The following is a 19350-nucleotide window of genomic DNA, read 5'->3' as shown; positions in this document are numbered from 1 at the left end:
TTGTTTAACCTTGGCGGACTTTTACACTTGGTTTTCTTTTGCTACTTTGTATTTTTTCCATTCAGATCATTTTGATGTTTTACATTTTGTTACTGCTGACCTTTATTTTAATACAATTTGTCAAACAACCTCCTGCTCCCTCCTGCCTGCTTTTTGGGATCCGAACCCGCCATCACCACCTCGCAAACCGTGACAGAAGCTAGTTTCCTCGGAAACTAGTTTGCGATGGAGCTAGTTTGGTAGGAAGCTAGTTTACTAGAAAGCTAGTTTGCTAGGGAGCTAGTTTGCTCGGAAGCTAGTTTGCTAGGGAGCTAGCTTGCTTGGAAGCTACTTTGCTAGGGAGCTAGTTTACTCCGAAGCCAGTTTGCTAGAAAGCTAGTTTGCTAGGGAGCTTGTTTGCTAGGAGGCTAGTTTGCTAGGAAGCTAATTTGCTAGGAAGCTAGTTGGCTAGGGAGCTAGTTTGCTCAGAAGCCAGTTTACTAGGAAGCTAGTTTCCTCGGAAACTAGTTTGCGATGGAGCTAGTTTGCTAGGAAGCTAGTTTGCTAGAAAGCTAGTTTGCTAGGGAGCTAGTTTGCTTGGAAGCTAGTTTGCTAGGGAGCTTGTTTGGTGCGGAGCTAGTTTACTAGGGAGCTAGCTTGCTTGGAAGCTAGTTTGCTAGGGAGCTAGCTTGCTTGGAAGCTAGTTTGCTAGGGAGCTAGTTCACTCCGAAGCCAGTTTGCTAGGAAGCCAGTTTGCTAGAAAGCTAGTTTGCTAGGGAGCTTGTTTGCTAGGAGGCTAGTTTGCTAGGGAGCTAGTTTGCTAGGGAGCTAGCTTGCTTGGAAGCTAGTTTGCTAGGGAGCTAGTTTACTCCGAAGCCAGTTTGCTAGGAAGCCAGTTTGCTAGAAAGCTAGTTTGCTAGGGAGCTTGTTTGCTAGGAGGCTAGTTTGCTAGGAAGCTAGTTTGCTCTGAAGCTAGTTGGCTAGGGAGCTAGTTTCCTTTGCTGCAGTGAAATGTAAATTTCTCCACTGCGAGACTAATAAAGGCAAATCCAATCCAATTATTATTATTACTATCATTATTTAAAAAAAATGTGTATATTTTTTTCTTTTATGCCATTTTTCTTCAGCCGAAGCAAACTTGTATCCTGGCACAACATCATCAAGACCCCCCTTTGACGCTATTTTGCTCCAGGATGAGATTTTCCAAAGTGTCATCACAAACACGCTCCAGCGAGCCAACATCCCATTTCGGGATGTACGCGAGCGACGTTTAGCAATATGGCCTCAAAGTAGCGGGTCAGGGCGGGGGCGGGGGCGGGGCGGGGGCGGGGCTCGACACCACAGCGCAATAGACGACGAGTACTGGCCTTCCAGGAGAAATAGCCTTTTCTTCAAATAAATTCAAGAAAGAAATCCCATTTCCCATCCTGGAGGCCCATATCTCACACTCGTGTGTGTGTGTGTATGTGTGTGTGCGTGTGTGTGTGTGTGTGTGTGTGTGTGTGTGTGTGTGTGTGTAATATCATAAAAGCAGGGACGGATCAGAGAAGATGGAGGAAAAGCAAAGATGGATGTCACACTGAGTGGCGCATTAAATCAATATCTGATTACACGCACTGAAACGGGGGGGGGGGGGGGGGGGGGGTGTACAATTCACCTGTGTGCATGTGTGTGTGTGTATGTATGACTAGTCTCGTGAGGACCACTCACATTTTTAGCCAGTCCTCACAAGTTTTTCATTCTAAAGCAGGGGTCTCAAACTCGTGGCCCGCGGGCCAACTGCGGCCCACGAAAGAATATTTGGCGGCCCGCCTTGATATGAAAGATTAATGTGAGTGCGGCCCGCATGATTGATATGAATGAAACGTGTGTGTGTGTGTGTGTGTGTGTGGAGCTGAACAAGTAGGCAAGAGAAGCAGTGTTTAGGACAGTTCACGTTCAATATTTTCTTTATGTTAAGAAAATTAAAGGTTAAAGAACCGTGAATACAGACATTTGAAACTTTTTTTTTTTAATAATTCGTTTTCCTGTTTTTTTCAGTCGTCTGTATCTGCCTTATAATAATTATAATTATTTCATTTATTTATTACTGGTTAATTTATTTTGTATTCATTTAATTCATTTTTTGTGTGTTAAAAATAAAAATTTTGAGTACATTGGAATGTTTTATCTGTGCTTTTCTTGTGGAAATCCTAATGCGGCCCAGCCTCACCCAGACTCTGCCACCAATTATGGCGTGTGTGTGTGTGTGTGTGTGTGTGTGTGTGTGTGTGTGTGTGTGTGTGTGTGTGTGTGTGTGTGTGTGCCTGAAAGAGAGATATGATCCTGGGGAAATTACATCTAACAGTCATTTATCACAACAAATAGAGTGAAAAACAGCAGTTAGCCAAGAAGCCGTTTTCACACCAAAGACGGCTGCGCATTATTAAAATATTATTCAAATATGCTAAAGACGTGAAAACGAGCAGCCACGGGGGATAATGAGCAGCTTCTCCGGGGACCACCTAAAAGCTTTTAACGGGCTAATCAAAGACCCACGAAGATAACGAAGATACACTTTGAATGTGTGTGTGTGTCGATATATATACGACTAAAGAAAGAAAGAAAGAAAGAAATACATATGCATATAAAATACATAAATACAATACGGCTAACACGCAATAAATAAATACATACATAAATAAATAAATAGATAAATAGCTAGCTATTTATTTATTTAGATCTTTTTTTTTTTTTTAGCTAGATAGATAGCTAATTAGATATCTAGCTAATCCTATGGCTAGCTAATCTGATAACTAGCTAATTTTATAGCTAGCTAATCTGATAACTAACTAATCTGATAGCTAGCTTTCGGATAGCTAGCTAATCCGATAGCAAACTAATCCAATAGCTAGCTAATCCGACAACTAGCTAATCAGATACTGTAGCTAGCTAATCAAATAGCTAGATAGCTCGATGAATAAATGATGAAATGAATAAATGAATAAATGAAGTACTGTTTTATTGTGGAAAAATCTGCATATTTAGCAAAATTCCGATTACAAAAACTGTGCAAACAAACACCAAAAACTGGAAATCCTACTTCTGCTGCTGTCTTAAGAATTAATGTTTGCGAACCAAATTGGAGAGTAAGTGGAAAACGAGTGAAGTAAAGGCTTACGACGGCGCCGCTAAGTAGCTTCCTAGCAAACTAGCTTCCTAGCAAACTACCTTCCGAGCAAACTAGCTTACTAGAAAACTAGCTTCCGAGGAAACTAGTTTCCTAGCAAACTAACTTCCTAGAAAACAAGCTTCTTAGCAAACTAGCTTCCTAGCAAATTTGCTTCCTAGCAAACTAGCTTCATAGAAAAAAAAAGCTTCTGAGCAAACTAGCTTCCTAGCAAACAATCTTCCGAGCTAACTAGCTCCTTAGCAAACTAGCTTCCTAGCAAACAAGCTTCCGAGCAAACTAGCTTCCTAGAAAACTAGCTTCCAAGCAAACAAGCTTACTAGCAAACTAGCTTCCTAGCAAACAAGCTTCCGAGCAAACTAGCTCCCTAGCAAACTAGCTTCCGAGCAAACTAGCTTCCTAGCAAACAAGCTTTCGGAGCAAACTAGCTTCCTAGCAAACTAGCACAGCTGTCGAGCGTTTATTCCTGCTTTGTTTTAACTTGACAAAAACGGCATAGCGCAGAAATAGTTCGTTGTTTGTTTTCTGCCACTCAGAGCAAACTAGCTTCCTAGTAAACAAGCCTCCGAGCTAACTAGCTCCCTAGCAAACTAGCTTCCGAGCAAACAAGCTTCTGAGCAAACTAGCTCCCGAGCAAACAAGCACCGGAGCAAACTAGCTCCCTAGCAAACTAGCACAGCCGTCGAGCGTTTATTCCTGCTTTGTTTTAACTTGACAAAAACGGCATTGCGCAGAAATAGCTCGTTGTTTGTTTTCTGCCACTCTGGCGTGACTTCACCAAGTAGCAGCGAGCACTAGCATCCGCGGTTATTTTCCTAGCGTACTACATTTGTGCGTCATCGATTGCCTTTAAAATACACGGCCCACCCTGACAATTACGATGGACATCAATCACTCGCCATTTTTTACTATTTGTAGTCGTCATAAATTTCTGCCCAAGGTTGTCATCGCATCAAAATGTGAGACTGAAAACCCCGAAGAACGTTGGAACTTGGAAGTCAAGGTAGCCTCGTACATAGTTTTCGTCTTCTCGGCCACTTTTGATGTTTTTTTTTTTTAAATGAACGTGTCATGGGCCGTGTAACCTTTGAAGCGCTGGGACTTAGCGCGGCGTATATTTAGCCGCTAAGAGCGCACAAAGCCGCGCTGGGGACGGGAGTGACTGAATCAGGCCAGGTATCAAGTCGCCACGCCGGCCCTTTAAAAAGATAAATAAAGCAAGTCCAACTCCCACAGGGCCTTCAGCTGCCTCGCTCGCTAGCTAGCCGAGAGCAAGGAACGAGGCAGAGATAATAATAATAATAATAATAATAATAATAATAATAATAATAATAATAATAATAATAATAATAATAATAATAATAATAATAATAATAATAATATGCTTTATAAGCGCCTTTCAAAACTCTCAAGGTCACTTTACAGTCACAGGATACGTTTTTCTGTGTGTGAGCAGCGGCAGCCACACGCGGCAGCGCTAACTCAACCCGGAAGTAACTCAAATAGATAGAAAGCTAGCTAGTTAGCTAATAGATATGATAATAATAATAATACATTTCTTTTTTTGGCACCTTTCAAAACTCTCAAGGTCACTTTACAGTCACAGGATACGTTTTTCTGTAGGTGAACAGAGGCAGCCACACGCGACCGTGCAAACTCAACCCGGATGTAACTCAAATAGATAGAAAGCTAGCTAGCTAATGATACAATAACAATAATAATACATTTCATATCTAAGCGCCTTTCAAAACTCTCAAGGTCACTTTACAGTCACAGGATACGTTTTTCTGTGGGTGAACAGCGGCAGCCACACGTGTCCGTGCAAACTCAACCCGGAAGTAACTCAAATAGATAGAAAGCTAGCTAGCTACCTAGATAGCCATATAACTAATAGATAGCCAGCTAGATAGCTAGCGAGCCAGCCAGATAGCTAATAGATAGAAAATTGATAGCCAGCAAGGTTGTAATGATAATAATCATAATCATAATAACCATAATATTTTGCAATGGTGACCATTGCAAAATGTGGCCAAAGCATCCCAATATTTGAAATGTTCTGTTCGATATTCAAAGTTTTGTTGGTGGTTCATACGATTGGTACCTTGATGCTAATGCTAAGGATAGAAACGCGGCAGGGTGGACAACATGCCCGAAAACATCACCGCCAAGCCCCTCAAGATCATGTCAGATGGTAAACGGAGCGGTCGCAACGTGAAGCGCCAGTGACCCCGTCAATCACGGCTATCCGGGCCGTTTGGCAAGAGGATTCAGACTGCAAAGCAAAACAAAAAAAAAAAAAGCAAAAAGAGATGGAAAATATACGGGAAAAAAAATGAACCAGTCCACGCTCAGGGTCACCCGTCTGCGCCATTTGTCCTGTTGTTGCGGAACCGGCGCGCAACCCTCGATGAGGTCTTAAAGGACAACCGACGTCACTTTTTTGTTTCCTAACTGACATCAGAAAAACGTTTGATAGCATCTAAAATAGCCAAAACACGCAAGCTGATATTTTTAGTCATACGCAAAACACCAATAAAAATGACTTCAAATGTCCCAAAACGACTTCAAAATGATTTATTTTATTTTTATTTTTATTAAACCCTAACCCCAATACTAAATAAACACTAACCTCGAACCCTAAAGTAACCCTAACCATAAGTCTAAAACTTATCCCAGCCCGTTGTCATGATCTGGTTGACGACCAACGGGGGGCGCTGTCGCCCCCGCCTACACCTCACAGGTGCTGGTCGTCCCGATCAGATTGGCGACCAGCGGGTAGCGACGTCAGCCCTGCCTGCAGCCTCGCAGGTGCTGGTCGTTATAATCAATGACACTTAAAAGGACACCTGGCATGATCATCCGGTGCCGATTCATTGTTTGTTTGCTGCTTGGTTGCAGCATGCATCGTGTACGTGTTTGTTTAACCTTGGCGGACTTTTACACTTGGTTTTCTGTTGCTACTTTGTATTTTTTCCATTCAAATCATTTTGATGTTTTACATTTTGTTCCTGCTGACTTTATTTTAATACAATTTGTCAAACAACCTCCTGCTCCCTCCTGCCTACTTTTTGGGATCCGAAGCCGCCATCTCCACCTCGCAAAACCGTGACACCCGTAAACCTATCCCTAACCCCCTAACCCGAACCCTAACCCTGCCAACCCTCACCGTAAATCTAACCCTAACGCCCAAACCCTCACCCCTAACCCGAAGAAATTTAACATTTCCCAAAACTTTCCAAAACTTTCCAAAACTTTCCAAAACCTCCCAAAAGTCTCCAAAACGTTCCAAAACTTCCCAAAAGATTCCAAAACTTTCCAAACCTTAGCATTAACCTTAACACCAACCTTAACCTTAACTCCTAACCCGTAACACTAACCCCTATTCCTATACCTTAAAGGAAAAATGTATCAAAATGAAGAAACTACTCAAAAATACCAAAAATCCAAAAGTACGAAAAAGACAACACCTAAAAAAGGAAGAAAAACGCAACCAAACATCAACGGCATCTCATCTCCACTACTTATTCTCCACTTTGCTGCATTTTGCCCGACTTTTCAATCCGGACAGTTGAGTTAAAGGACAAGCGACACCATTTTTTGGTTTCCTAACTGACATCAGAAGAACGTTTTATAGCATCTACAAAACCCAAAACACGTCGTATGATATTTTTAGAACACAGATAAAAATGACTTCAAGCGTCTAAAAAGTACTTTTACAATTTGTACAACTAGTACAATTTGAAACCGGAAGTGGCCAGTTTCAGAAGGTCTCGCCCCCTTGTTCGTGATGTCACGCCAAGACGTCTTGCCTTGCTCGAGAATCAAATCAATGGCTTCAGATTCGGAGAAGATGTTTTCTTGTTACTCATCCAGTTATGAATATGATTCAAATACTTATGAAGAGGAAAGCATACATGTTTGCAATCAATTAAAGAAGTTATTCCGTGTCATTTTGAGGCATCTGGACTCCGATGTAGCGTCCCGGAAAATGCACAAGATGGCGTCAAAGCTCCATTGGAAATGGGCTGATTTGTCTGCTGGGATGTTCTGTCAACTAGTATCAAATAGTAGTCCTGGTGCAACACAACGAACGATTCACCATCGCGTAATTTTATGCTTTTTACTTCTAATTTTGCCATCAACACGGATCAACACAAAGTTTTCAGACCAAACAAAGTACCCAAAATGTATTTCTCCGTCAGGGGCGTTCCTTTAGTGACGTCACGTACGGACTCGTCACCAACTCAAAAACAAGACTTCCTGAATGTTCAGCGCGAGTCTTAAAAGGTCAAATCTAGCTATATGCGGTGGAATCTTTGTAAAATACGCTCAGTAGAAGTCATTTGAAGTCATTTTATAAATGATGGACGCAACTTGTCCGGAGGTGTTGGTTGTCCTTTAAAATAAGCCATCGCTCCTTTCGACAACATTCCATTCTTTTTTTTTTCTTCTCCGCATCGTTATTAAATGCAAAGAATCCTGGCGGCTCATGAATGCGAGCTCGCCGCATGTCCATAAAATTTTTACTGTACATCCTTTTTTTACGACAGCCAGCCGAGACCGTAAACGGGCTTTTAATACGGCCCGCCGGGATGTTTTCCGCAACGGGACGGCGATGGCGAAGACGTGTCGGGGTCATTGCTGTCAAAAGCGCCATTTTCAGACCACGTCGGGTAGCCAAGATGAGAAACGACGCCGTGAGCAAGGTGGCGGGATAAAATATCCAAATAAAACAATTGTTTTATCATCAAAATAATAGTACATTTCATTTATAAGCGCCTTTCAAAACTTTCAAGGTCAATTCACAGTCACAGGATAAGTTTTTCTGTGGGTGAGCAGTGGCAGCCACACACATGCCAGCGTTCACTCAATCCGTAAGTAAATGGATAGAAACTTAGCTAGCCAGCTGGTCGATAGCTAATAGATAGCCAACAGATAGATAATAAGATAGCTAGCCACTTAGATAGCTCTATAGCTAATAGCTAGTTCGCTAGATACTTAGTTAGATAATACACTATTAAACACACAGATAGCAAGCTAGCGAGCCAGCTAGTAAATAGCTAATAGCTAGCCACTTCGATAGCTATATAGCTAATAAATAGTTAGCTAGATAGTTAGTTAGCTAATAAACTGAATGCCACTATTAAATACACAGATAGCTAATAGATAGCCAACAGATAGCTAGCTAGGTAGCCAGCGTTCATTCAACCCGGAAGTAACTCAGATTGATAGAAAGATAGCTAACTAGCTAATAATAATAATAATAATCATCATCATAATAATATTTTATTTTCAAGCGCCTTTCAAAGCTCTCAAGGACACTTTACAGTCACAGACAAGCATAGAAAAAAATAATATAATAAAAAATAATAATAAAATAAAAAATAATAATAAAAAATAAAATAATAAATAAAATGTAATAATAAATAGAAACAAGAGCTATATAAATAATAAACAAATACATACATAAATAAACAGATAAGGAGACAACCAGACAAATAAATAATAGCTAGCTAGCTAGCTAGGTAGATAGTCTATCTAGCTCGCTAGCTAGATAATTACATAATAAATGAAGACACTAATAAATAAAAAAATAAATAAACAGACAAACAGATATAAAGAAATTAATACAATGTCAATAAATTAATTAAAAGTAAATTCCAAACAGGAAAAAAATCCTATATAGATGGCTAATAGATAGATAGCTAGTTAGCTAATAGATAGCTAATAGATAGCTAGCTAGATATCCATATAGCTAATAGATAGCCAGCTAGATAGTCAGCCAGCCAGCTAGATAGCTAATAGATAGCAACTATACAGCTAGCTAGATAGCCAGATAGCTAGCTAGATAGATAGACAGCGCGATAGCTAGATAAATAAAAAGCAAGGTAGGCTGATATGGACGGTGGGAAAGTCTGATTTTTTTTTAGAACAGAGTATCATCGTAAGCTATGTTTGTTTGGTGTGAATCATATCGCAGTCGTTTGAAGGTTTACACAAAACTACGTTAGCTAGCGTATAACACGCTGCATTCGATGTTAGCATTATGCTAGCGAGTTCGAGGCAACATACATACACGACTTTTGTGTCTGTGTGAATTTTGCATATCAACAACAAAGTTTTAAAGACAAAAAGTGCTCGTGTTAGCATTAAGTCACATCACAGAGGTCACCCCCCCCCCCCACGCTCACTTCCTGCGCGACACGGGGGCTAACGCGCTTTCCTAAAAGCACATTATCAGCCACTTAGCGGCACTTAGCATCGCATTGATTAACGATACGGTGGCGCAAAATGTCGCCTTTTTTTGGTGTTAGCTCCCATGCTAATGTCCCCACATTGTTTGTGGGCACATGCTAATTTGCTAATCAGAGCGTAAGCAACGTTGAGCCTTGGGGTGTCACTTATTGGCCTGGCTTTGGCTAGCCGCCACCTAGCGCCGGTCATACATTTTAATGGATCTTCACATACAATGTCATTGAGGGGCGAATTCAAGATTAGCAAAATGTTTCATGCTCATGGACACGTAGACATCTGCGCACCCGCATATGTCAGGGATCGCGTGATGACGCCCTCCGCCCCGCCCACTCACGCAGAAAGGCGTTGTGTCGTGACACGGAAGCGATGTCGACGCCGCAGGGTGAGCAATCAATGACCTGGTTGCTCAGATAGTTGCGGCGCACATCTGGACGCTCTCGTGTAAACGTTTACATGCAAGTGAAATGAATCGAGCGCAAAATGGTGGACGGGAAACGTGCTTCAAGGAAAATATTATAATCGAAAGAAGAAAAAATAATCAAAAGAAAGAGAAAATATGGATAATTAATTAATCATAAAGAAATATAAAAATAAATATAAATATTATAATAATAAAAAAAAAGATAAATATTTTTAGAAACAAATAGATAAATAGTGATAAATAAATAAATAAATACATACATACATAAATATAAATATAAATATGTCTAAGTAAAGAATCTGCTCAACATTACAAAATATAAATATATATATAATGAATGAATGAATAATATAAATGAATAAAAAATATAAATATTTTTAGAAACAAATAGATAAATAGCTATAAATAAATAAATCAATACATAAAAGAATAAATTGATAAATGATAAATAAATAAATAAATAAATAAAGGCTGCATACAGATAGATAGATAGATAGATAGATAGATAGATAGATAGATAGATAGATAGATAGATAGATAGATAGATAGATAGATAGATAGATAGATAGATAGATAGATCAAACATCTATATAGATATCTATATAGATAGACAGACAGACAGACAGACAGACAGACAGACAGACAGACAGATAGATAGATAGATAGATAGATAGATAGATAGATAGATAGATAGATAGATAGATGGTAAATTGATAAATGAAAAATAAATACAAGCAAAATTAAATAAATAAGGGCCAAAGTAAATAAATAATAAATAACAAAATAACTAAGTAACTAACCAAATAAATAAAGAAATAAATATTCATGAATAAATGTAAAAAAAAATTGTTGGGTAAAAAAATATCAAAATAAATTTGGTGAATATTAGTAAAAAATTGTGGACAGAAAAATTTAATATAAAATATAATATATATATAAAAATATAGAATATATCAAAAAATATATGATATCTAAATATAAAAAATATAAAAAAAACATAAAAAATATATAACAAATATAAAAAAAATATAAAAACATATATATATATATATATATATATATATATATATATATATATATATATATATATATATATATATAATAAAAATAATTTTAAAAATCAAAAATGCAAAATTACAGAAAGGGAAATATGCCGGAGCAAAATAAAAACAAATTCTAAATTCCAACCTATGGGACGACGCCCGCAATTGAGATTTCCAGATGACGCGGTTGCCTAGCAACACGCCAGGCCACGCGCGGCGACTCCATCAAGCGTTGATGCCAAAACGTTGCCGACGTCGTTGGTTGCTTATTCATGTCGCTCACGCCGCTGTCGACCTGTTTTGTTTTGCAAAACAAAACGGCGCCTCTGTTCTCTCCCTCATTGGAATGCGCCTCGCCGCCTTCGTGGCGACTTCGTGGCGACTTCGCCACCCTCACTCGCCACTTCGCTGGCGACGCCATCGCAGCACACCAAAGACGGCGGACGGATGGCAAAGCAGGGACGGATGAAAACAAATAAAATAAAAATAAAAAATAAACAAAAAAGGCAACAGAATAAAGGCAAGATGACACACCTGACTGATAATTAGTCTCGGGAGCATTGGTGCTGTCAGCGCAAACACGTACGTACGGAGTGCCACCTGTGTGTGCGCGCAGGCTAATGGGCATCCTGGCACACATAATCGCCCCGTTAATCACCAGCGGTTCGCGCTGCGCCCGCTTCACAAAAGTCGATAGCGGTCCAAAAGGCTAAAATGGGACACATCAGTCAGTGGGGTTAATACGTGAGCGTCGCCGAAAACCCCCCCCACCATGATCGTCAGCTAACGTCATGTAAAATTGGGGGCTACTATTATGGATGTATTTCATCATTTATTCATTCATTCATTTATTCAAATATTCATTTACACATTTATTCGTTTATTTATTCATTCATGCATTGATTTATTTTTTAATTTATTCAAGCATTTATTTATTTAGTCAAGTATTTCTGGCCGTATTTATTTTTTTACCCATTTATTTATGTATTTGTGCATTTATGTATTTGTGTATTTATTCATTCGTGTATGTATTCAAATATTTATTCATTTATTTATACATTTATTTATTTATTAAGTATTTATGTATTTATTTATTCAAGTATTTATTTATTGATGTATTTATTTATTAATCAATTGATTTATACATGTATCGAGTTACATATTTATTTTTCATATTAATATTTATTCATTCATGCATTTATTTGTTTATTTATTCATATTTATTTATTTATTTATTTATTTATTATCCATTTATTTATCCATTAAGTATTTATGTATTTATTCATTCACGAATTTATTCCATTATTTATTTATTGATGTATTTATTTATTAATCAATTTATTTATTCATCTATCGAGTTACATATTTATTTATTCATATTTATATTTGTTCATGAATGTATTTATTTGTTTATTTATTCATATTTATTTATTTATTTATTTATTATCCATTTATTTATCCATTAAGTATTTATGTATTTATTCATTCACGAATTCATTCCATTATTTATTTATTGATGTATTTATTTATTAATCAATTGATTTATTAATGTATCGAGTTACATATTTATTTATTCATATTAATATTTATATTTATTCATTCATGTATTTCTTTGTTTATTTATTCATATTTATTTATTTATTTATTTATTTATTATCCATTTATTTATCCATTAAGTATTTATGTATTTATTCATTCAAGAATTTGTTCCATTATTTATTTATTGATGTATTTATTTATTAATCAATTTATTTATTCATCTATCGAGTTACATATTTATTTATTCATATTTATATTTGTTCATGAATGTATTTAATTGTTTATTTATTCATATTTATTTATTTATTTATTTAGCCATTTTTTTAGTCATTCATGTATTAATTTATTTATTCATCGTTTTATTTATTCAAGCATTTATTAAATCAAGTAATTATTTGTGTATTTATGAATTTATTTATGTATTTGTTTATTTATTTATTCATTTAATTATGTATTCAAAAATGTATGTATTTATGTATTCATCAATGTATTTCTGCATTTAATTATTTATTAAAGTATATCTGTATTTATTTATGTTTGTAGTTATTTATCCATTAATTTATCCATGTATATATTTATTCAAGTATTTATTCAATTTTTTAAAAGTAATTAATTTATGTATTTATTTAGGTATTTATTCAAGTATGTATTTATTTATGTATTTATTCAAGTATATATTTATTTATTGACATATTTATTCAAGTATTTATTTATTTATTTATCCAATTATTGATATACTTGTCTACGTATTCAAGTATTTGTTTATGTAATTTAAAGCAGATTCATTACTTACAGACAGTGTAGGTGTTCAAATACCTGACATGTTTATGTATTTATTTAATTGCTTAATTGTTCAATTACTTATTGATCCATTTATTTATTTATTTATTTATTTATTCATTCATTAATTCTTGTATTTATTTACATATGTATTCAAGTATACAATTATTTGTTGATCCATTTATTTAATTACTTGTCTATGTATGCATGTATTTGTTTATGTATTTTTATAATTGTCTAATTGGTCGGTCATGTATTTATTTATCCATTTATTTATATGTGTTTGTTTGTTTAGTTATTTATTTTTAAAGAGCAAGGAAGAACAAATTCAAGTTTTTTTTTTTACTTTTTGAAGGTCACTCGGAAAGAACACAACCAATAAAGCAAAGCAAAAAACAAATAAAAAAATACAAAGCATATAAAAATAATCCTAAATGCTCTTTTTCGCCTTTTCCTTGTATTTTAGTAGCAGGCTACTCGCAACGGCAAAGTTGCCACGACAACCAAGCAGAAGTCGAACCGACGTCTCGACTCTGCAAGGCCTTGGCAAATCGTTTAAGACTTCATTTCTTGTTCATTTGTTTATTAATATATGTTTATTTATTCATTAATTTATTTGCCTATTTATTAGCTCTATTGGTGTATTCATCCGCGTATTTTTGCATTCATTTATTTCTTCACTTATTTATATATTCATTTGTATTTATTTGTATTTATTTATTTGATTATTTATTCACGCACTTATGTATATACGAATATGTTTTATTTATTCATTACTTATTGATTCTCTTATTTACGTGTTCATTTATTTATTATTTATTATTTATTATCATTTATTATTTATATATGTTTATTTATTCATTAATTAATTTGCTTATTTATTTATTTGCTTTATTTATGTGTGCGCTTATTATTTTATTCATTTTTATTCGTTTATACACCAATTCACTTATTTATATATTTATTTAATAATATTTATTTGTGTTTTTTTAATTTTATTTATTTATCATATTATATGTTATTTAGTTCCGGGTGTTGAGTGAATGCTGGCGCATGTGGCTGCCGCTGCTCACCCACAGGAAAAAAAAAATCCTGTGACTGTAAAGTGTCCTTGAGAGTTTTGAAATGTTTTGAAATGTATTATTAATAATATAATGATTATTATTATTTCATATTTCTTTTTTATTTTACTAATAAAATAGATATTAAAGCCATGGCATGTCATACTGATTGCAAACACTCGATATGGAACGTAGCCTCATTCATATTGTTGTGTATTGATGAGGGTGAGTGTGTGTGTGTGTGTGTGTGTGTGTGTGTGTGTGTGTGTGTGTGTGTGTGTGTGTGTGTGTGTGTGTGTGTGTGTGTGTGTGCGTCTTCGTGCGCTAGTGAGGTAATTAGGTAATCAACAGATGCGCCAGACAGACACACAGGAAGCGGCTTGTTAGCAAAGCCAAGCGGAGATGGAAATAGATAACGAGAGAGATGGCGTCGGAACAGCAAGAAATGAAATGGAAATGGGAGTGGGGGGTGTGAGGGAGTAAATGGGATGTGACATCCGGGGAGGGGGGAAGAAAAATGCGAAAAGACGGGAGAAGAGTGATGGAGACGTGAGCACAGGTGTTGTCGACGGCACCTGGCGGCACGTTTTAGTGACAGCGGCCGCCGGCGAGTGACAGCGACGCGGGGCGGGATCGTCAGAGCCAAGAAACAAGAGTGTGTCATCAATCAAGTGCTGGTAATGCTACGATGGGACTCAGGACCCCCCCGCCCCCCCCAACACCCACCCCCAAAAAAAAAGATCCGAAGGGGAAAGAAAAAAAAAATTAAGCCAAGAAAGTGCATGTCATACTGCATTGCGAAATAGGTGGCGATATCGCGATATCTATTGATATCGCTTGACATGTCAATCAAGTCAGCATCCTGGGATACTCGCAAAACGATACAAGTGAGAGAGGAAAAACAAAACTGGGACAGAATTTTGACAAATCTCCACGCAAAATCGATGACACGCTGCACTGCCAAACAGATAGCGATATTGCGATATCTGACGATATCGCTTGACATGTCAATCAAGTCAGCATCCTCGGATGCTACCAAAACGATACAAGTGAGGTAAACAAAAGAGAACAGGCTCCTATTGTTGACAAATCTGGCAAATCGATGAGTTGCTGCACCTCCAAATGGGTAGCGGTATCGCGATATCTGTCGATATCGCATGACATGTCAATCAAGTCAGCATACTCAGATACTACCAAAACGATACAAGTGAGAGAGGAAAAACTAAACTAGCCCAGAATGTTGACAAATCTCCTAGCAAAATCAATGGATATCGCGATATCTGTCGATATCGCATGACATGTCAATCAAATCAGCATACTCGGATGCTACCAAAACGATACGAGTAAGAGAGGAAAAACAAAACTAGCCCAGAATGTTGACAAATATCCTAGCAAAATCAATGGATATCGCGATATCTGTCGATATCGCTTGACATGTCAATCAAGTCAGCATCCTCTGATGCTACCAAAACGATACAAGTGAGGTAAACAAAAGGGAATAGGGTCCCATTGTCGACAAATCTGGCAAATCGATGAGTCGCTGCACCTCCAAATGGGTGGCGGTATCGCGATATCTGTCGATATCGCATGACATGTCAATCAAATCAGCATACTCGGATGCTACCAAAACGATACGAGTGAGAGAGGAAAAACTAAACTAGCCCAGAATGTTGACAAATCTCCTAGCAAAATCAATGGATATCGCGATATCTGTTGATATCGCATGACATGTCAATCAAGTCAGCATCCTCGGATGCTACCAAAACGATACAAGTGAGGTAAACAAAAGAGAACAGGCTCCTATTGTTGACAAATCTGGCAAATCGATGAGTCGCTGCACCTCCAAATGGGTGCCGGTATCGCGATATCTATCGATATTGCATGACATGTCAATCAAATCAGCATACTCGGATGCTACCAAGTGAGAGAGGCAAAACTAAACTAGCCCAGAATGTTGATAAATCTCCGAGCAAAATCGATGGATATCGTGATATCTGTCGATATCGCTTGACATGTCAATCAAGTCAGCATCCTCGGATGCTACCAAAACGATACAAGTGAGGTAAACAAAAGAGAACAGGCTCCTATTGTTGACAAATCTGGTAAATCGATGACACTGCCAAACAGGGGGCGGGGAGGCGATATCGCGATATCAGTTGATACCGTATGATATTTCACTCCCCTCCAGCTACCCTCTGGCTCATTGCCTCAAGTTTGTTTTTTCCGCTCTTTATCCCAACGATTGCCCTCCCCCCTCTTCCCCGTTTTGAGCCTTTGAGGCGGGCGGCGTCCCGAGAGAAGCCGGCTGGGCTTGTTTGGCGGCGTTGATGCATGTTGAGGCGCTCTTCACTCAAGGACGCCACGGCTCGCTATTTTTTTTTTTTTTTTTTTTTTTTTTTTTGATGAACGTGATGAAAAGAATCAATTAAACAGCAGCGGCGGGACCTCTCCGCCGAGTTAGCCGGAGAACACACACGCGCCCAGAAAAAATAAAATAAAATTAATAATAAAAACAACACAAAAACAAGAAAGGGTTACACAAATAAGTGGAATTTTATTTTATTTTATTTCATTCTTAATATATTATTATTATTATTATTATTATTGTTATTACATAGCTAGCAAATAGATAGCTAATAGCTAGCAAATAGATAGCTAATAGATAGCTAATACCTCGCGAACAGATCGTGAATAGATAGCTAATAGCGAGCTAGCTATATAGCTAATAGATACAGTAGCTAGCTAAATAGCTAGATAGCCAGCTAGATAACAAGATAGCCAGCTAATAGATTTTCAAGTCGTCTTGAATAAGGTCAACTAAAGACGCATAGCTGATGGATTGCCTACATCTGCTTAATTTATAATAATAATACATTAGCTATCTAGCTGGCTAGGTAGCTATCTATTAGCGACTGCATCCTGTGACTGTGGGGTGACCTTGAGAGTTTTGAGAGGTGCTTATAAACAAAATGTATTATTATTATGACTGTATCTATTAGCTTGCTAACTAGCTTTCTGTCTATTTGAGTTACTTCCGGGTTGAGTGAACGCTGGCGCGTGTGGCTTCCGCTACTCACCCACAGAAAAACTGATCCTGTGACTGTAACGTGACCTTGAGAGTTTTGAAAGGCGCTTAGAAATGAAATGTATTATTATTATTATTATTATTATTATTATTATTATTATTAGTAGTAGTAGTAGTAGTAGTAGTAGTAGTAGTAGTAGTAGTAGTAGTAGTCGGCACCTAAGCATGAAAAACAAAAACCTCGAACAAATTCGGGAATTGCAGTGAATGAGTTAAAAATGAATTTTTTTCCAATCCAATTTTTTTTTTAATTTTTGAAAAAATGTTTCACAAAAATATGCAAAGCTCTTGTATGTCCGCTGTATTAGACTTTTATTTTGAAAAGATGGATGATGAACTATATACAGTTCAACTTGGGTTGTAACAAAGCGCTAACATGGACAAAAGGCAAATGCTGTCCTCTCGTGGAAGGGAGAAAAAAAAAAAACATTGTCAGAGGTCTGACCAGCGCTTTATCAGCACCCCTTCCCCGCACGTACACCCAATTATATATATCTACATTTCTCTCTGTTCATATTCCCGTACGCGCGTCAGCAGCCGAGCCTACGCGGCGCTAACACTAATTAGCGGAAAGCGTCTCCATTGTGTGCGTCAACAAGTTGGCGCGTCGCGTAGGATTTGTTCCCGAGAAAAAAAAATGGAGGCATTTGATCAATTCCCCGCACTCATTCATCAAAAAAAAAAAGTGTTAATATCTCATTAGAGATTAATAGCCATCAGATCCATTTAATGAGCTCGCCAGCCCACGGGCGCCATGTTTCACTCCTACCTTCTTGTCAAGCGCTCGTCATAATTAGGAAGGTGGATATGATCTGTTGCGTGTATTAATGCGTGCGTAGCCTCCCACCTTGTCGTCAAGCTCTCGGCATAACGAGCAATTTAGCAGTGAATGAGTTAAACGAAGACGGAAGATAAATAGATAGGATGGAAGATGTCGGATTTTTGGATGTGAATTTCGGATGGAACTGACTCCAGATCAGCCGCCACCACCCGCAAAAACACATTAATATGAGAATCTTCACATTGTTTAATGCGTATGAAATGATAGCTTGCTATTTGTTAGCTATATAGCTAGCTAGCTATTAGCTAAATAGCTATCTAGCTGATTTGTAACAGACAATAAGGAGACAGAGTGAATTTAACACAATCTAGCTAGCTAGCTATTAGCCAGCTAGCTTTCTATCTATTTGAGTTACTGCCGGGTTGAGTGAACGCTTGCGCGTGTGGCTGCTGCTACTCACCCACAGAAAAACGTATCCGTTTTATAAATAATAATAATAATAATAATAATACATTCAATTTCTCAGCGCCTTTTAAAACTCTCCAGACCATTTTACAGTCAATCATGATACATTTTTCTGCGGGTGAGCAGCGGCAGCCAGATGCACTAGTGTTCACTCAAGCCGGAATAACTCAAATAGATTCAAAGTTAGCTAGCTAATAGAACACTAATAGATAGCTAGCTAGCTAGATAGCGAATAGATAGCTAGCTAGGTAGCCAGCTAGCTACTTAGATAGTGAATAGATAGCAAATAGATAGTTAGCTAGGTAGCCAGCTGGCTAGTTAGATAGCTAATAGATAGCAAATAGCAAATAGATAGCTATCTAGGTAGCCAGCGAGCTAGCTAGCTAGTGAATAGATAGCAAATAGATAGCTAGCTAGGTAGCCAGCTAGCTAGTTAGATGGCGAATAGATAGCAAATAGCAAATAGATAGCTAGCTAGGTAGCCAGCTACATTTTAGTGGAGGAACCAAAGGCTAGATTTAAGGTCCAAGAAATATTCGCCGACATCCCGGCGCGACACGACGGGTTTAGCGCATCTCCTACCTGCCGTTGTCGGCAGACGATGATTTCCGCTGGCACACGACGGCCAGCGAGCCTCCGCCGGGCGCCATTTCCTGTTTGATCTCCCAAGCCACCAGTTCGCTGGGCTTCACCGACAGGAAGCCGATGCCAGACTGGAACCACACCCTAAACAAGCAAAAACGCAAACACATGACGGTTAGCGCTCATGCTA

The 19350-nt window shown here is 37.6% G+C and overlaps 1 protein-coding gene across 1 annotated transcript in view; it reads right to left on the bottom strand.

Annotated features, from left to right (window-relative positions):
• Nucleotides 1-19350, bottom strand: part of LOC148898669 (transmembrane protein 132C) — a 128932-nt gene that overhangs the window by 35520 nt on the left and 74062 nt on the right. Inside the window, exon 5 of the mRNA XM_088993477.1 lies at nucleotides 19161-19304. Coding sequence (XP_088849603.1) covers nucleotides 19161-19304 — 144 coding nt within the window. The remainder of the gene's footprint in view (nucleotides 1-19160; nucleotides 19305-19350) is intronic.

The sequence above is a fragment of the Hippocampus bargibanti genome, linkage group LG04 (assembly GCF_051943395.1).
Source record: "Hippocampus bargibanti isolate YZ-2025 linkage group LG04, ASM5194339v1, whole genome shotgun sequence".
Lineage (NCBI taxonomy): Eukaryota > Metazoa > Chordata > Actinopteri > Syngnathiformes > Syngnathidae > Hippocampus > Hippocampus bargibanti.
Note: the sequence above shows the minus strand (reverse complement) of the source record. Positions and strands in the feature narration are given on the sequence as shown.